The sequence below is a fragment of the Osmia lignaria genome, chromosome 11 (genome assembly GCF_051020975.1).
Source record: "Osmia lignaria lignaria isolate PbOS001 chromosome 11, iyOsmLign1, whole genome shotgun sequence".
NCBI lineage: Eukaryota > Metazoa > Arthropoda > Insecta > Hymenoptera > Megachilidae > Osmia > Osmia lignaria.
In genome coordinates, this window is record NC_135042.1 from 5,496,495 (window position 1) to 5,511,243 (window position 14,749).

General features: G+C 38.5%; 2 protein-coding genes and 2 long non-coding RNA genes across 5 annotated transcripts in view; 2 read left to right on the top strand and 2 right to left on the bottom strand.

The window, feature by feature from the left end:
* Nucleotides 1-13,646, top strand: part of LOC117603729 (uncharacterized) — a 34,495-nt gene extending 20,849 nt beyond the window's left edge. The window contains exons 1-2 of one of the 2 annotated variants that reach the window (XM_034323164.2): nt 1,979-2,037; nt 8,932-13,646. In XM_034323164.2, the coding sequence (XP_034179055.2) occupies nt 2,029-2,037; nt 8,932-10,767 (1,845 nt within the window). In that variant the 5' untranslated portion in view covers nt 1,979-2,028 and the 3' untranslated portion in view covers nt 10,768-13,646. Of the gene's footprint in view, nt 1-1,978; nt 2,038-8,931 lie in introns of those variants that run through there. The other variant, XM_076690828.1, reaches the window with a different exon arrangement.
* LOC117603751 (uncharacterized) lies at nt 1,448-7,390 on the bottom strand. Its single transcript, XR_013062971.1, has 9 exons — nt 6,563-7,390; nt 5,665-6,438; nt 5,100-5,593; nt 3,994-5,013; nt 3,637-3,770; nt 2,752-3,564; nt 2,346-2,686; nt 2,006-2,255; nt 1,448-1,593 (listed from the first exon to the last, which is right to left on the bottom strand). It is a non-coding gene; the product is annotated as an uncharacterized LOC117603751 (long non-coding RNA).
* LOC143305803 (uncharacterized) lies at nt 7,873-8,938 on the bottom strand. Its single transcript, XR_013062972.1, has 3 exons — nt 8,607-8,938; nt 8,280-8,522; nt 7,873-8,183 (listed from the first exon to the last, which is right to left on the bottom strand). It is a non-coding gene; the product is annotated as an uncharacterized LOC143305803 (long non-coding RNA).
* Nucleotides 13,647-13,680: 34 nt separating the features above from the next.
* On the top strand, nt 13,681-14,583 carry LOC117603747 (coiled-coil domain-containing protein 12). Its single transcript, XM_034323199.2, has 3 exons — nt 13,681-13,850; nt 13,951-14,089; nt 14,157-14,583. Exons 1-3 carry the CDS (start codon nt 13,723-13,725, stop codon nt 14,349-14,351), a joined length of 462 nt encoding a protein of 153 aa, XP_034179090.1. The 5' UTR covers nt 13,681-13,722; the 3' UTR covers nt 14,352-14,583.
* The last annotated feature ends 166 nt before the right edge of the window (nt 14,584-14,749 follow it).

Genomic DNA, 14,749 nt, shown 5'->3' on the forward strand with positions numbered 1-14,749 from the left:
TAAAATTTCAATGAAGGACAAGGCAAATAAAGAATAAATGGGGACCAATAAACGCTCATAATGTTTTATTGTACAGATTAACTTTTACACCCTGTTACACATCTCCTAAACAAATTAAAAATTTAAACAACGCCATCTAGCGGTTGGTGTTTTTGAACTGCTCCTAATACCAGGATCACAGAAAAGTAAAAGAGGTATCCGGCGCAACTGTGCGATAAGGAAGGGGTATACCATGCGACAAAGATGGCCTACACCTTGTGACGTCATAATGGCGGCGCGCCAAGTAAATCATATTTGGCAAAAAAATAATCAATTACTCGTTTCTAAGGAACAATTTATGCACTTTTATGATTGCTTCTTATAGTTCGGAACTAGAGTAACTTTCACGTTCAGTTTTAGCAGGATTCGATCTGTGATTAATTAATTATTAATAGACTAATAATTCAACTCGATACGAGCTGACGAGCCGTCGGAATTTATCAACGATTTATCAATGATTTTTCAATTCTCATTTCTGATCGCAGAATGTTTCTAAGGACTTGTAGTAGTAGATATACCTCTAAATATTCATAAATGATCTACGAGAAGTTAGAAAATAACAGGAATGTATGAAGGATAGTTACGTACCGGCACTCGACAGCGACAATCGCTCCCGGGAATCTTAATAATTAATTATTTTCGAACATAATCTTAACAAATCTTACATAGGAAAGTAGGTATTGAATCAAACTTCATTCTTCAATCATTAACATTCATGAATTAATCACTAAAAGTTCATAAATAACCGAAAATGCAGACCATGCGCTCGCTGCATCTAGCCGACGATTCATTAAGCCATTAATAATTAATTAATTACAAGCAGAATATTTGAAAAAGCTATACGTGAAAGTTACTCGAGTACCGAACTAAAAGAAGCAATCATAAAAGTGCATAAATTATTCCTCAGAAACGAGTAATTGATTATTTTTTTGCCAAATATGATCTACTTGGCGCGCCGCCATTATGACGTCACAAGGTGTAGTAGGCCATCTTTGTTACATGGATCCCCTCTCCTTGTCGCACAGTTTTACCGGATACCTCTTTTACTTTTCTGTGATCCTGGTATTAGGAGCAGTTCAAAAACACCAACCGCTAGATGGCGCTGTTCAAAACTTTTATTTCCGCGGGAACACAGCAGGATATAAAATTGAATTAGAACGGATCAATAGGGTGGTAATCAATTATAAATAATTATAGATTATATAATAATAAAGTAATTTAACGTGAAAATTAATAATAATGCAAAAATGCTTCCCGTATCAAAGGAGAAATAAAAAACGAACTTTTAAAAATGAGAATGAGAACTTTATTATTCAATGCATCATTTAGGTACAATGGTATTTCAATTTCTCTTAAAATGTAAGATCTTTTTGTTATTTGTACTAAAAATATGTTAATAGCAGCCACCTTAAAACTTTCTTAATATTTTTTTTCTTATAGAAATTGATGGATTCATAAGAAACCGTCTGCGCTTCCGTCACTTCAAATATTTGCATAATCGTTTAGCAATACTTTCCCGAATACTTTCCTTCGTATGACAAATTTTCTTCTTGTCTACAATACAAGAATTTGAATTTGAATGAACTAAATTTCATAATCGAGGGTCTATAAACTATTAACTAAGCCAATATTTAAAATAATCTTTCAAAATTATATTAAAGAATATGTTCAAAATATATTTAAAACAATGATCTATCAAAAATCGTATGAAAATAACAATATTTAACATTTGCATGAATCTGATTGATAAATTCCTGTTTCATTCACAAGAATAATGCAGAAACAACAAGCATTGCACGAAAATGGGCCGCTCAATGTCTATCGAATAGTATGGAAAATAGCGAAAGAAATGTTTCACGTTGGTATGCGGTATACACGTGTATCAACATCGCGGACCCCTCCCTCCTCTTCCTTAAAACTATCACTACTTGAAGATGATCTTCCTGAGTAAAAGCCGCGTGCTAACCGAGCGTGGGCACAGACAGCATCATGAGCTTGGTGAGTACGAAACCACTCATTCATTGTACCTCTTCACCGGCAAGTTTCTCTTTCTTTTTCACTATCACCTCTGGTTTCCTTCACTCAACCTCTGTTGCACCTGTCTTTCCAACGGTGATGATTCTTCCATTCGTGTAAACCGTGTGACAGTGAAAATCAGTCGCTACAAGTGAAAAGTGTTCGAGTGAAAAGATAATAGATATTCTTCCATTGTGTACCTAAAAATAAAATTCATCAAATTTACCTGCCTACTTGAAAAAAGTATATATTTCTTTAGAGTCCATTTGGAATTACTTAAAACACCTTACACGTGCTGGTTCAGGATGGTAGAAGTAAGTTTCTCCCGATAGATAATCTTTTAGATCCTGTAGCATGTTGTTGTCGAGAAACGTACTTATAAATCCTGCGGACGCGTCGGCAATCGAAAGTTAGTTGTGCCGTGCGACTCAATGCTGGAAAAATTCAGATTTCTACCCAGAAGAAGTTCCCGATGAGCATTCTGTGTGCAGGCGACTTTCTTCTCCCGTGTTTGTGGGGCCCCCGATTCAGGTATTCACAGGTGTACGAAGGCATTTCCTTTTCAACATCATTGTTACCTTTGAAACACATTTTCCATTTTCTTTTTTCCATTGCTATTATCCTTGAATCTCTGGAAAAGAAATTCAAATAATTATTATTTGCCTCTTCTCTACATTACACTTACAAATATGTTACCTAAATATTCTTAATTTCGTTGCTTCCAACAAGATTCCTTTATCATTAAAAACTTTCTTTCGGTCATCGTACCGCTTTCCTTTGAACTCTTTCCCTCTTACCACGTTGTTCCTGCAGCCGCGGAAATTCATTTCATTTTAACGATCCATTTGCTCGAATCTTGTCTACTTTGAAGAGAACACCGTTAACGGAGCGAATTAATTCTTTCCTTCATTCCAGCAACCTATTTGTTATGTGGTACAAGAGCGTGTCTCTCACTGGAGCAATTAATTGCAATTAAAATTAAATATGGAACGTGTTAACAGTCTGGATTTTATACGTTTCTCGTTTTTTTTTGGAGAATGCAATGATACGGCAGCTTTCCAGAGTTAATGAACTGAAACGATACGGATACTTCTTATTAATCTATGGGTGTAATTTACACAAGAAAGGAAACTTAATATATTGCGGTTACGGCTGCGGTTTTCCTTCTATCACTTAAAACCGTTTGTCGTTTCACCATGAAACTCGTAAAAACGTCTCATTTCTCCTGACCTTGCCTTGAATTAAAATGAAACACCGCTGGCACAAAAACGGTATCCTTTTCTTCTCTCTTCTCTAATTTTGTCATTCTCTCGGTGCCTCTAAAGTCTTCTTAATGACTCCGCTCTTCCACGCAATTTCCAAATTAACTTTGAACAATTTCCGAAGCAATTACCGTGTGTTTCACGCATTAACACACTTTTATTGTGTATTGACAAATGAACTGGGAACAGTACAGCTGATTTGTATCGCCCTAGGTAGACAAAGACGAATGACTGTGTCTCTTGAAAACTAAAACAGACAATTTCTAATGCAGTGGTTACCTACAGTTACTGTAACCACATTCAGGGAGAAAGTAATTACTTTTTACAAAGAGAGCCTCGATTTGGGTGTGGATATTCTATGCGATGGGTTCATTGTACCTTAAGCAGGTGGCATCTTTTCGATCCTCCGAGAAGAAAGTTTTTTCTCTGTTCGACGATGACGCGTGACCCAATCTGAAAGGAAGATCAGCCGCTGTTGATCAGACCTAATATATACTTAACGTTGTCTCGTTATGAAATCATCGGGTGAAAACTCACGTGATGAAATCATTTTATAAATTATATACAATATGAAAAATTTAACCCTTTTAATGTTAAAGGTAACAAAAGTCGTTTATCATTTGTTTGTCTACTAAAAGGATGAAATAATTTTTCTAAGAACTTATCATTCACTTACATCAACTCTTCATTGATCATTCCATTAAGATAAAAAGCAGACATCAATTTTGTCTTCAACTCGAATACCATCTGATTTCAAACCTTATATCACATCCTTGAACTCTTTCTCATGAACGATTTCTTTCGATCGCTTTCCATCGAGCTCTCATCGGAGGAAATCGATCACGGAGGTCCGTCCAGTTACATGGCTCATCCAGCAAATTGTTCCGAACGAGGACGTTCCTTCAACGTTCATTACAAAGCTGTCATCCTCGACTTTCACTCGTCGCACCGCTATGCGTTTCGTCGCGTACCACTGTACGTTGCAAGTTAATTGCACCTCGCTCGATTCGTTGCATCTTCTTGCCGGACCTATGCATTATTCAACGCCAAGGACTCGGTTGTATAATCGGCGCGTACTTGGCGACACTGAAAACGCGCTTTCACGTGACAGCGTTTCCGCGTTTCTGTTTCGACCTGCTCGAAATATGAATCATTTCTTTCTTTTCTACCCTGGAGTAATTTATCATAAACTATAAGCTACATTTCTAATAATAATTCATTGCTTGACTGTCTAAAAATTGACTTCAAGTTTAATTGCAAGAACTTGATCCAAGAAAAGTTTCGCTTTTCAAACAGTTCGGCATGAACGCGGTTAAACGCGTCGTGCCGGAGATCCTCGACGGATTCAGAGCTCACACGTGACAAAACTCGAGCTCTTTACTCGTATCGTCGAAGCTTTTTACGCTGATCGTGGCAAGTTCACGAGCGTGCACATCCTCGACACACTGCCGAGTGAAAGTACCGCCTTCATGACCGCGGCATCTTCTCTTCATCTTCCTTCTCGTCCTGTCTCCTCTTATTCGAGGACTGTAGTCTCTCTCACGGTATTTTGCTTCCAATCGCACGCTACTAATCGTTCATTAACTACTCGAAACATTCCTCCTCTCCTCAAGGAGTATTTTGTGCGTTCAATGATCCCAATTATCGCATGCCTGATAATTAAACCTGAATGAATTCTTGATACACTGTGTGGGCTCTGTAAACAAATTCCTGGAATTAGTAGGGCAATTGTGTTTGAGAAAATGGATGAAAATGTGGAATAGAATGTTGTAAAATGTTAACCTGTTTTCGATTCTCAATGATTCGAGAATCTGATAATTAGTCATTTCACAGTCAATTGATGTAAAAAGTTGTTATCATTGATAATTAATAAAGAAAAGCAGCAACATGAAATATCGCATGAAATTGAAGTATTACTAGAGTAATTAGAGCTTGACTGGCTCACTCTCATTACTATTGCATGAGAGTAACTCTGATCAGTTAATAAGCTGATCATCAGTTAATTAACAACTTTGAAATTATTGCATCTCAGAAGAAAATTGATACTATCGATCAATACTTAATAAACTAAATTAAGATCCTGTAGAAATTAAAACTGATATCCATTTGAAGTCAAAGCAAAAACTGATCGTGAGCAACATAAGCGTTACAATAATAATTCCTTATTAACGATGCATCAATGATTAAGATCTTTGCATTGTGTGACGCAACGAATCGTGCGACGAAGAATTTTAACACAGATTCCTCGTATGATCCTTTCAGATGATCCATTCACCCTGTCAAGAATATCAGATTACGGAAGCGTATTATTTCATAGTTTTACTCAATATACTTGGAATTAACCAACCTCGTCTTCAATTGTCTGGATGTATCTGAATCCATGATAATAAGTACGAAACTGAAGATTTCGTTCTTCTGTCAAGAATCCTTCTTAAATTTTAATCGTCGATAATTTGCTGCTGCAGCTTCGCTATTTTCTAATAGACTAGACGCTCGCTATGCGGAGAAATTCACCTGCTTGCATGTTGGAAAATGATAGGCTGAGGAATCCTCTCCTGGAAAATCGTAGAAAGTCAATTGTCAATGAAAATATTCCTGAAACAGGTGTTACTGAAATAATTCATCTCCTTTTGTAAGCTGCTTCCGGCATGAATGACGAAGGCACAATTTGTCTGTGAAATTGTTGTGAAATTATTCTATTCTTATTCTAAAACCATCAGAAGAAAGTAACATAGTTGTTAATAGGTGGTTCTTCAGAATACCTAAGATCATTATGTTAACTCGTTATCAGCATATGAGGTCGCGTGAAACTTCTTCCCAAATCGCAGAGTATAATTTGTCATGCAAAAATATAGAGAACGAATGGTGTCAAACGATCATACAGGTAACAAGATTTTCGAAAGTGAAACCCACGCTGAAAGCGTAGACGTGCCCGCCTCTGTCCATAACACATTTTCGTTTCATTTCTTCGACGTCTTCACGAAATATTAATGAGATGCTGGACCAACGAAGGCTACTATCATTTGCCGATTTAGAAACTTTCTAAAGATGTTTACGCTGTCTTCTGTACGGGCGTGTCACAGCTGTCTGTCCATACGGAAACGATTCCTCAAGCTTGTATCTGTAAACGAATTTTACACGTGTCATTTCTTAGGAATCACAATTTCTATCGCGATACATAATTATTTGCAGCATTCCAAAGTAACGCTGTCCTACATAAAGAAAATACACAAAGGGTACCCAACCTGCTCTTTCATCAAACCTGAGGATGAGCATTGTGAGCAAATCAGACTGCTTTCCAAACGACACACCGTGCGAATTTTCATTGGTATTCAATTGTACGACGTCTGCCGCCCTTTCATATCGCAGACAAAGCAAACATCACGATGGACTTCGTTGTTCCTGCTCACGAGCATTCATAAGTGTCACTCCGTTACACAGCTCCTCTTCTAATACAGCTTTCTTTGCAAATGTCAGAGGTATACTATTCGTTTAACGATACCAACATTTTTCCATCGACCCGTGTATACACTTAACTCGTTAAGTCAACGGAACGCAATTTTCTCTTGACTTTGCGAACAGAAGCGTGTTATTCCTGGCCCGTCCGATACATTGAAAGAAATGAAAATCGCTTTTCCTTTTCGGTGATTTCAACGACCTGTGTGAAAGTTCGTCGACAGCCAGGCGTCTCCCTAAAGTCTCGTGCTATCTCTGTAAAAAAATGTAAATTAATATCAGAAAGTTGATTTAATTGTAGGTTGCATCTTCGAAGGATACGGTGTTCTATTTTGTAAGGATGCTTGCATATCTCGTGTGCATCGAGGGAAACCATGTTCCGTAGTCACGGCAGGTTCATGCGTTTGTTCTCAATGACCTCGACAACGGTAACAGATTTTAGCGCGATAGCAATTACCAGTCACGAAGATGTCGCGTAACATGTTGTGGCTAGGAGTTTCTTTCACCGACTTGTTTTACAGACGCGTGACATGGTACTCCTAACAGTTACATGAATAAATGTATGTATCTTACGATCTAAAAAATTCTATGATCAATGATCCGTACAACTCCATTTCTTAGTACAGTAATGCTTCGAAATAAGCAAGTGGCTCGGGACCGAACAGTTGCTTATTTCGAAGCAGGTACCTATTCGGCTTGACTTTGTTCTTGAAACGGGACGATAGAAAACGCGAGAAACGAGTGAGAGATCCGAGATAGCGGCAAATCATAAAGTGATCGGCCGAGCAGCGATGTTATTTTTTGGACAAGGATAGAATATAACATGCCCTCTCATTCTCGCACTATGCTTTATTTCGAAGCAAATATACCAGACTGAGAAAGCATTATATATATTCCATCCTTCTTCTACTAACCGATGTCACTGCTCAGTCGAGCGTGAAATTTATTACCCTAAACATCGGCTTCGCGCTTTGATGGACCTCTCACTCGTTTCTCGTACCTCTCACTTTGCGGGCGACTTCAAACAAAGAAGAGGGGATAGCGACTTGCTTATTTCGAAGCAGAGACCACTTGCTTATTTCGAAGCATTACTGTATCTGTCATTTGATATATCTTCAATCGGAGATGGCTATGAGTTGTCTTTTTTCAAATTACTGAAGGTGCTATGAAAAAAATGATCTTTGTTAATGTAACAAGATCACGTTTATTAGAATTGGCATCGGAAGAAACCACAGAGGCCCCGTGTACGGACGATTTTACGATTAATTTCACCGTGCAGGATGAAAGTTCGTGGCTCGAGGTGAGCTTCTAGAAACGTGTGAACCTCGCCTTTGCGCATCGTGGACGTGGCTCGATAAAATCTTCGTCAACGTACGCTTCTTTCCCTCCAGAACGAATCCATAATCCCGTCTAATTCATAAATATCGTTAGATTAATTAATTTACATATATAAATACTTACTTGATTTTATGCTCTTATGATAGATAAAAATTATTAAAAAGTTACCGTGAGAAGGAAGATCCCGAAAATTCTGAAATTTTATGGACCAAGTTAATTTTACTTAATTCGACAACTTTCACTGTGAATGATTTAAGAGGGTTCATTCTACGAAACGACGATCCTCTTGTTTTGCCCACAGACCCGTATTAAACATTCCGTTTATGGAGCAGACTGCATGGAATGCTGGTGCATACACTTTCGTGGGAATTCTTCGCATCTTGATATAATTTTCTTCGTCTAATATCTCACCTAGTAGTTTGTTTTACAGATTTACAATCATTCAGAATATAAAATAAGGTATTCATTCATATAATTACATAAAATTAATCTTACCAATGGAACGAAAGTCTCGTGTAAATTTTTGAAAAGAGAAAATTATCTGATAGTTGTGAAACGTCTATACGTTTTAACACGCGCTCTTCGATAAATTAATAAAGGCTGGAAACAAGTATAATAAATTTTCGCTTCTTCGATCACGTTCATGTATATGCATAGCGTAGTAACTTTCAGAATTTAATTATGCATTCATTAACGAAGATCATCTTCGGCGTTGAGTCCATAATACTAGACTGTCTCCTGAAAAATTTAATTTCATTGTTTCATAAATCATAAATGTTTTCAATAATTCTAATCAAAATATTTGCCATTGATTTTCCAGGCAACAACGCTAGTACTTCTATTGGCGAGCACATTGATCACCCTGGCGAGATCTCAGGAGGCAGAGATCTCAGCTAAGGGTTTGGACATGATCCAACCACCATTGAAATTAGACAAAAATCTTCGTCAAGCTCTGTTGAAAGCCCTGACCGATTTAGAAGCTGAATCAGCGGAACAGCACAAAGATGAGAGAGAATCCATCTCGCAGAGAGACACGTCCAGCTTCGAAGGTGTGGCAAAGAATAATCTGAACAAAGATCTGGGAGTACAAAAGTCCACGTACTCTTTCAAGAGTTTCCCTGGGGACGATGATGTACCAAGTGAGGACAAGCTACAGAATTCCAGCTTCGACGAGGCTGTTCGTTACGTAACCCTGAAGACACCTGCGATGAACATCGAGAAGGCCTCGCAGGACGACGCGAGAAGCTTTCACGTGCAGAATGTGATTCTTCCAGATAAGAGTTCTTCGTCGTTCGGAGCCAAAACCGAGTCCAAATTGGACCAGCAAGGGACGAAGAGTCCACAGCCTTCTGGCAACGCTTTCTCCGTCAGCAAGGTGGAAAGTTTCACGCTGAAACCAGCTACCCAGATTTCCGAAAGCCTCGCGGGAAGTGCCACGAACAGTATCGCTGCTGCAAACGCGCTGATTGCTCAAAAACCGACCCAGACAACTCCTACCGTTGCAACAAAGAGTAATAACGTAACAGTGATCAGTTCCAGTGATAGCAAAGACAAAACAGAAGAAGTAAAGATCTTCCAAGCGCCTTTAGTGGCCGCGTTTACGGTTCAGCAGGATGAACAGGGTGTGCCCAAAAGCGTGGTACCCATTTTCAGATCAAACAACGACGAACAGGCGTTGACTCTTCAGGAACAGTTGGAGTTTAAGCAGAAACTTTTAGAAAAACAGTTGCAAGAGCTTCACCAGCAACAAATTCAACAGACGCAGTTCCTGGCGAGGCAACAGCAACTCTACGAGCAACAGGTTAGACAGAAGCAACAGCAGTACTATTTCCAGGAGCAAGCTAGAATCAAGCAGCTGGAGGAACAAGCTAGGATCAAACAGCTGGAGGAACAAGCTAAGTTCAAGAGGCTGGAGGAGCAGAGGATCAAACAATTAGAGGAACAACGTTTCAAGTTCGAGGAACAAAGGCTACATCAAAGGTTCCAACCACAGCGTCCTCAAAAACAATTCTTCCCAGAACAGAACAATAATTTCTTGTCCTTCCAACCGTCTACGGAACCTAACGTTCATCTGCAGCCTAGCGTCGCCTTGGAAGTACCTGCTGCTGCTGCGCCTCCTCCTTTTCAGCCAAATTTCCAGGACCAGTTTCGTTTGCAACAGTTCCATCCGCAACAACAGCAGCAATTACAGCCCCTGCAGCAACCTCAACAGCAACAGCAGCATCAACAGAGACTTCAACAGAGCTTCAGCTCCTTCTCTTCTGATTTCCACCCTCCGTTATCTTCGACAACCAGATTCAACAGACAGGAAGCCTTCAATGCTGTAGGCAACTTCGGTTTCAACGTGGACAACAAAGTCACTCCCAACAGAAACAATTTCGGTTTCAATCCACCTCAAAGGAGTCCGGCCAACTTCTACAATCCTTTCGCACAGTACAGACAAAACAAACCTCCCACGCCAGCCAAACAGATACAGAATTTATTGTATCAATCGGGTATCGCCGGTGACTTGAACAACGTGCCGGGTATCGGCAACCAAGAGGACCTGAACATCGTCTCAAAAGTGTTGGCACTGAACGTGGGCGCCGTGCCAAATAAGAATCTCCAGTATTCGACGAATCAAGGGGCAGCCACGTTCGGCAGAGCATCTGCGTGAAGAAAGAAATGGAAGTTAGACGAATCATGTAAATCAACGCAGGACAATACGAGTCAGGTGAAATCGAACTCTCACTTTTTCCCTATTTCATCATCTTCATAATCCTTCTCATTTCAAATTCGACATGTCCCTTAAATATCCTTTCCAAAAACCAGTGGGAATTATAAAAGTCTTCGTCTTCAATATTTGAATCTGTCGAATCATTCGAGTCGTGAGTTTGATAGCTTCGTTATGAGATAGCCAGGCTTGAAGAGGAATTTACGTGTACGTGTTTTGTTTGAAGAATTCATCGCGCCTTTTCTATCAATTAGTTATGCTGATTATATCGCAGACAGTTTGCATGTTTCTTATTATGATACAAGTAGACAAAACACGCGACCGGTTGTAAATTTCTCGCAATTAGCGATTCATTTATTAGCAGCAAAGCCGCGAACACGCAATTGTGAAAGTCTTAGACCGTGGTTTGTTACTGGTAAATAGAAGATTCGGTCAATGGAATGCATTTGGTGTATTGTAGTCAGCGAACACGGTAATACTGAGCAATTCCAAGTGAAATCGAACCGAAACGTTCGCATAACTATGAAACGGGCTCCATCGCGCGTGGGATCGTAACGGCTCCCGAAGAAAAACAACTTTCCACGTAGTCCTCGTAATAAGGAAGTCCTTAAAAGATCATAACGATATTAATTAAGATCCAGAACGTTTTTAAAATAGAATTCATCCTGGCATCCACGAATTACGCAAACTTGTACCACGTTGAAATTGATCCTGTATTGTATAATCGCACGACCCTTGCTTCCTGTCCTCCATTTCGCTTTCTTCTTTTTATTTCTTCCACCTATTTTCCACGCCAACAAGTTTCATCGGTGCCCGTGAAACGTGCTCAATGGTGGAGAATCTGGTATACCGTGAAATTTCTTCGTACCATGCTGCCTAGCTTCGTGCAATCCAATCTTAACGATAAGCGAAGAAGATTTAACGTTTGTGGTACAGCTGCTGTAAGCATCTCGTTTCACGGTATCTGTAAATCGTAACGATATTTATCGTAATTGTAAGACTTTCAGGGAAGAGGATGACGGCGATTGAACCGCGAAACAGTGGCGGCTCGCGTATAGGCACTGTGGAACTGCAGCATTCCTTATTTCCACTTGATATTATCGATAACATTTAATATAACGAGTCTTTTTCTCTTTAATTCTTTCTTTATACTTGTACAATATATAATCCTTAAGCTTAATGCCAATAGCCATCCCCCAGTTTATGAAAAAGATAGAAAAATCTTTCTGCAGTTCATAGTTCCAGCGGCGTGGTGTTTGATTGCGTGCGCATGCGCACATAGGAAGCTGCGTATAGGCACTGTGGAACTGCAGCATCCCTTATTTCCACTTGATATTATCAATAACATTTAATATAACGAGTCTTTTTCTCTTTAATTCTTTCTTTATACTTGTACAATATATAATCCTTAAGCTTAATGCCAATAGCCATCCCCCAGTTTATGAAAAAGATACAAAAATCTTTGTGCGCTTCACAGTTCCAGCGACGTGGTGTTTGACTGCGTGCGCATGCGCACATAGGAAGCTGCACGTGAGGCTGCGAGGGAGAGTGCCGCGTTTTTTTTTGTTTTCTTTTAAAACAAAGACCAAAAATTGTCTGGAGCAGCACCCCCACTAATTTTAGCTACGAACCGCCACTGCCGCGAAATATGATATAGGATATCTAAAAAAAAATCATTACCCTGTATAACCTAAAGAGTATCTTTATCATATTTTCGACTACAGTCGGAATAATTGGATAATATATCTAAACCATGACATCCGCGTAACCATAACGCATGGTGTACCTAATAGCGGGCATTCGACGCTCTATCTAAAAAAATGTCGAATCACTTTGATACTACTTCTCAATATTAAAAATTTGATAAGTTTCTATATTCAAAGTGGTTCGAAGCGATAATTAGCCCAGCAGTAGGTGTATCTGGTGTCTTCGAGCAGACGCATCGGCGATTATTAATTATTTATCTCTAGATGTATGTATGTAAGTGTAGGACGAGCTAGCTACGGGATATCGCGCCACGAGTAGTACAACTCTCCTTTAAGATCAAGGGTCTCGTAAAATCGTGCATCCGGCCACACTCCGGGATTGAAAATACCTCGTCGACTGTAAATAAACTTTCGCCAGGACGAAGGTTCACAATGCCACCGGGTAAGAACAGCACACATTTCTGTGTGTGTCTCGTATGTCCTCAATTTCACGAGCGTTTGGCATAGATTCGTGATTTCTCTCCGCGGACATATCGATGAATCTCCTCCGGGGGTGGTCGTGAATCAGTCGACTTATAACCATCAATTATTGCCGAGTAATAATTTTAATTTTCTTGCCACTTACGGTAATTGTCGTTATTGCAGAATGTCATTTATTAGAAGATTCATTTGAAATTTAGAAAAATAAATGAGACACGTGTGTTGGGATGCACTTTGAGTTAAAGGAATCGTTAAAATGAAATGCATACAGTTCGTACGTGCGTGAGCGTGATTCCTCGAATGTCTGTTGAAATTTAAATTTACGTTACATATTACTATGTGTATAACATAAGAGTAGGAATACGTTAGACGTAATCGACAAGTTTTGCTTGTAATTTATCTGACGCCAAATTATACAAATCTTTGTATAAATGTTAATAAACTAATTCGTTTAAAAAATAAAATGTAACATTTTCACCTGCTATAGATTGCAGAAGTTGGTCTGACTCTTAAGAATCTCACTCTGCAGTCTTTAAGTATTCGATTTGGATCTTTATAATGTACACATGAAATAAAACTAAAAATTATTTTAAATCATTAGATTGTTTATAATGTTTTGCACAATATATAACGATAATATTTCAATCACAAGTCTTACTGAAACACGAGGATTGTATAGTGCGTCATCTACATCGGTCGCATCAAAATAAACATGGCGGAGGATAAAATAGGTTCATTGGAAGAGGAAGCTTTAAAAAGAAAAGAACGTTTGCAAGCTTTAAAAAGGAAGACTGAAGATAACAAGGAAAATAGAAATGAAATTGCTAGTAAATTGCCAAAGTGAGTTCCAGTGGTTTTTCTAAGTGCTTTCGAATCAAACCTGTCTTAACCTCAAACAACGATACTTATTGCTATGTCTATTTCTGTTTAATAATGACAGACCAAAGTTTCGAAGTTACAAGCCACAAGACGATAGTCTGAAGGATAAAATATTAGACGATGCAAAACCCGGAAATGTAGAAGAGGAAGTACAAGATCAGTTGAGTGCTGCAAATACAAAAGTTGTCATCGAGGAATTGGTAAACAATTGTTTATGAAATTGAAATACCTATTTCCGTTTGAAATCTATTTAATTGTATTCTGTAGGATATCAGTAATCTTGCTCCTAGAAAACCAGACTGGGATTTAAAACGAGATGTTGCTAAGAAGTTAGAAAAATTGGAAAGGAGAACCCAAAAAGCAATAGCTGAACTTATAAGAGATCGACTTAAGCAAGGACAACATGATTTAGCTGCTGTAGTAAATATGGCAACTAAAGATCAAACTGAATCACCCACCTGAGGGTATTAATAACTTTCTAGATATTTTTATATCATAATATTTAAATAATTTTATACATACAAAAAACCGTAATGATACCTTTTTATAATAGTTGTATTTATTATCATCTAAATCACAATTTATTTTAACACAATATGTTTCACATGCATACACTTGTGAACAAGTCTTATTACATATGTAATTGATTATAATACATCGTTATGGCAGCAGTAGGAACTGTTAGACAGACATACACCAATGTTTCTGAAAGAAGCTCCATCTTATATTATTCTTAATATTTTAATTAACAGTTTTATCTTTCTTACTTATCAAAGTACAGGTGATCAATTTGCTTACTGTCTTTCTTTATCTCTACTGCTTAGCTCTGACAAGAAATAAGAACTCTTATAATCAGTCAG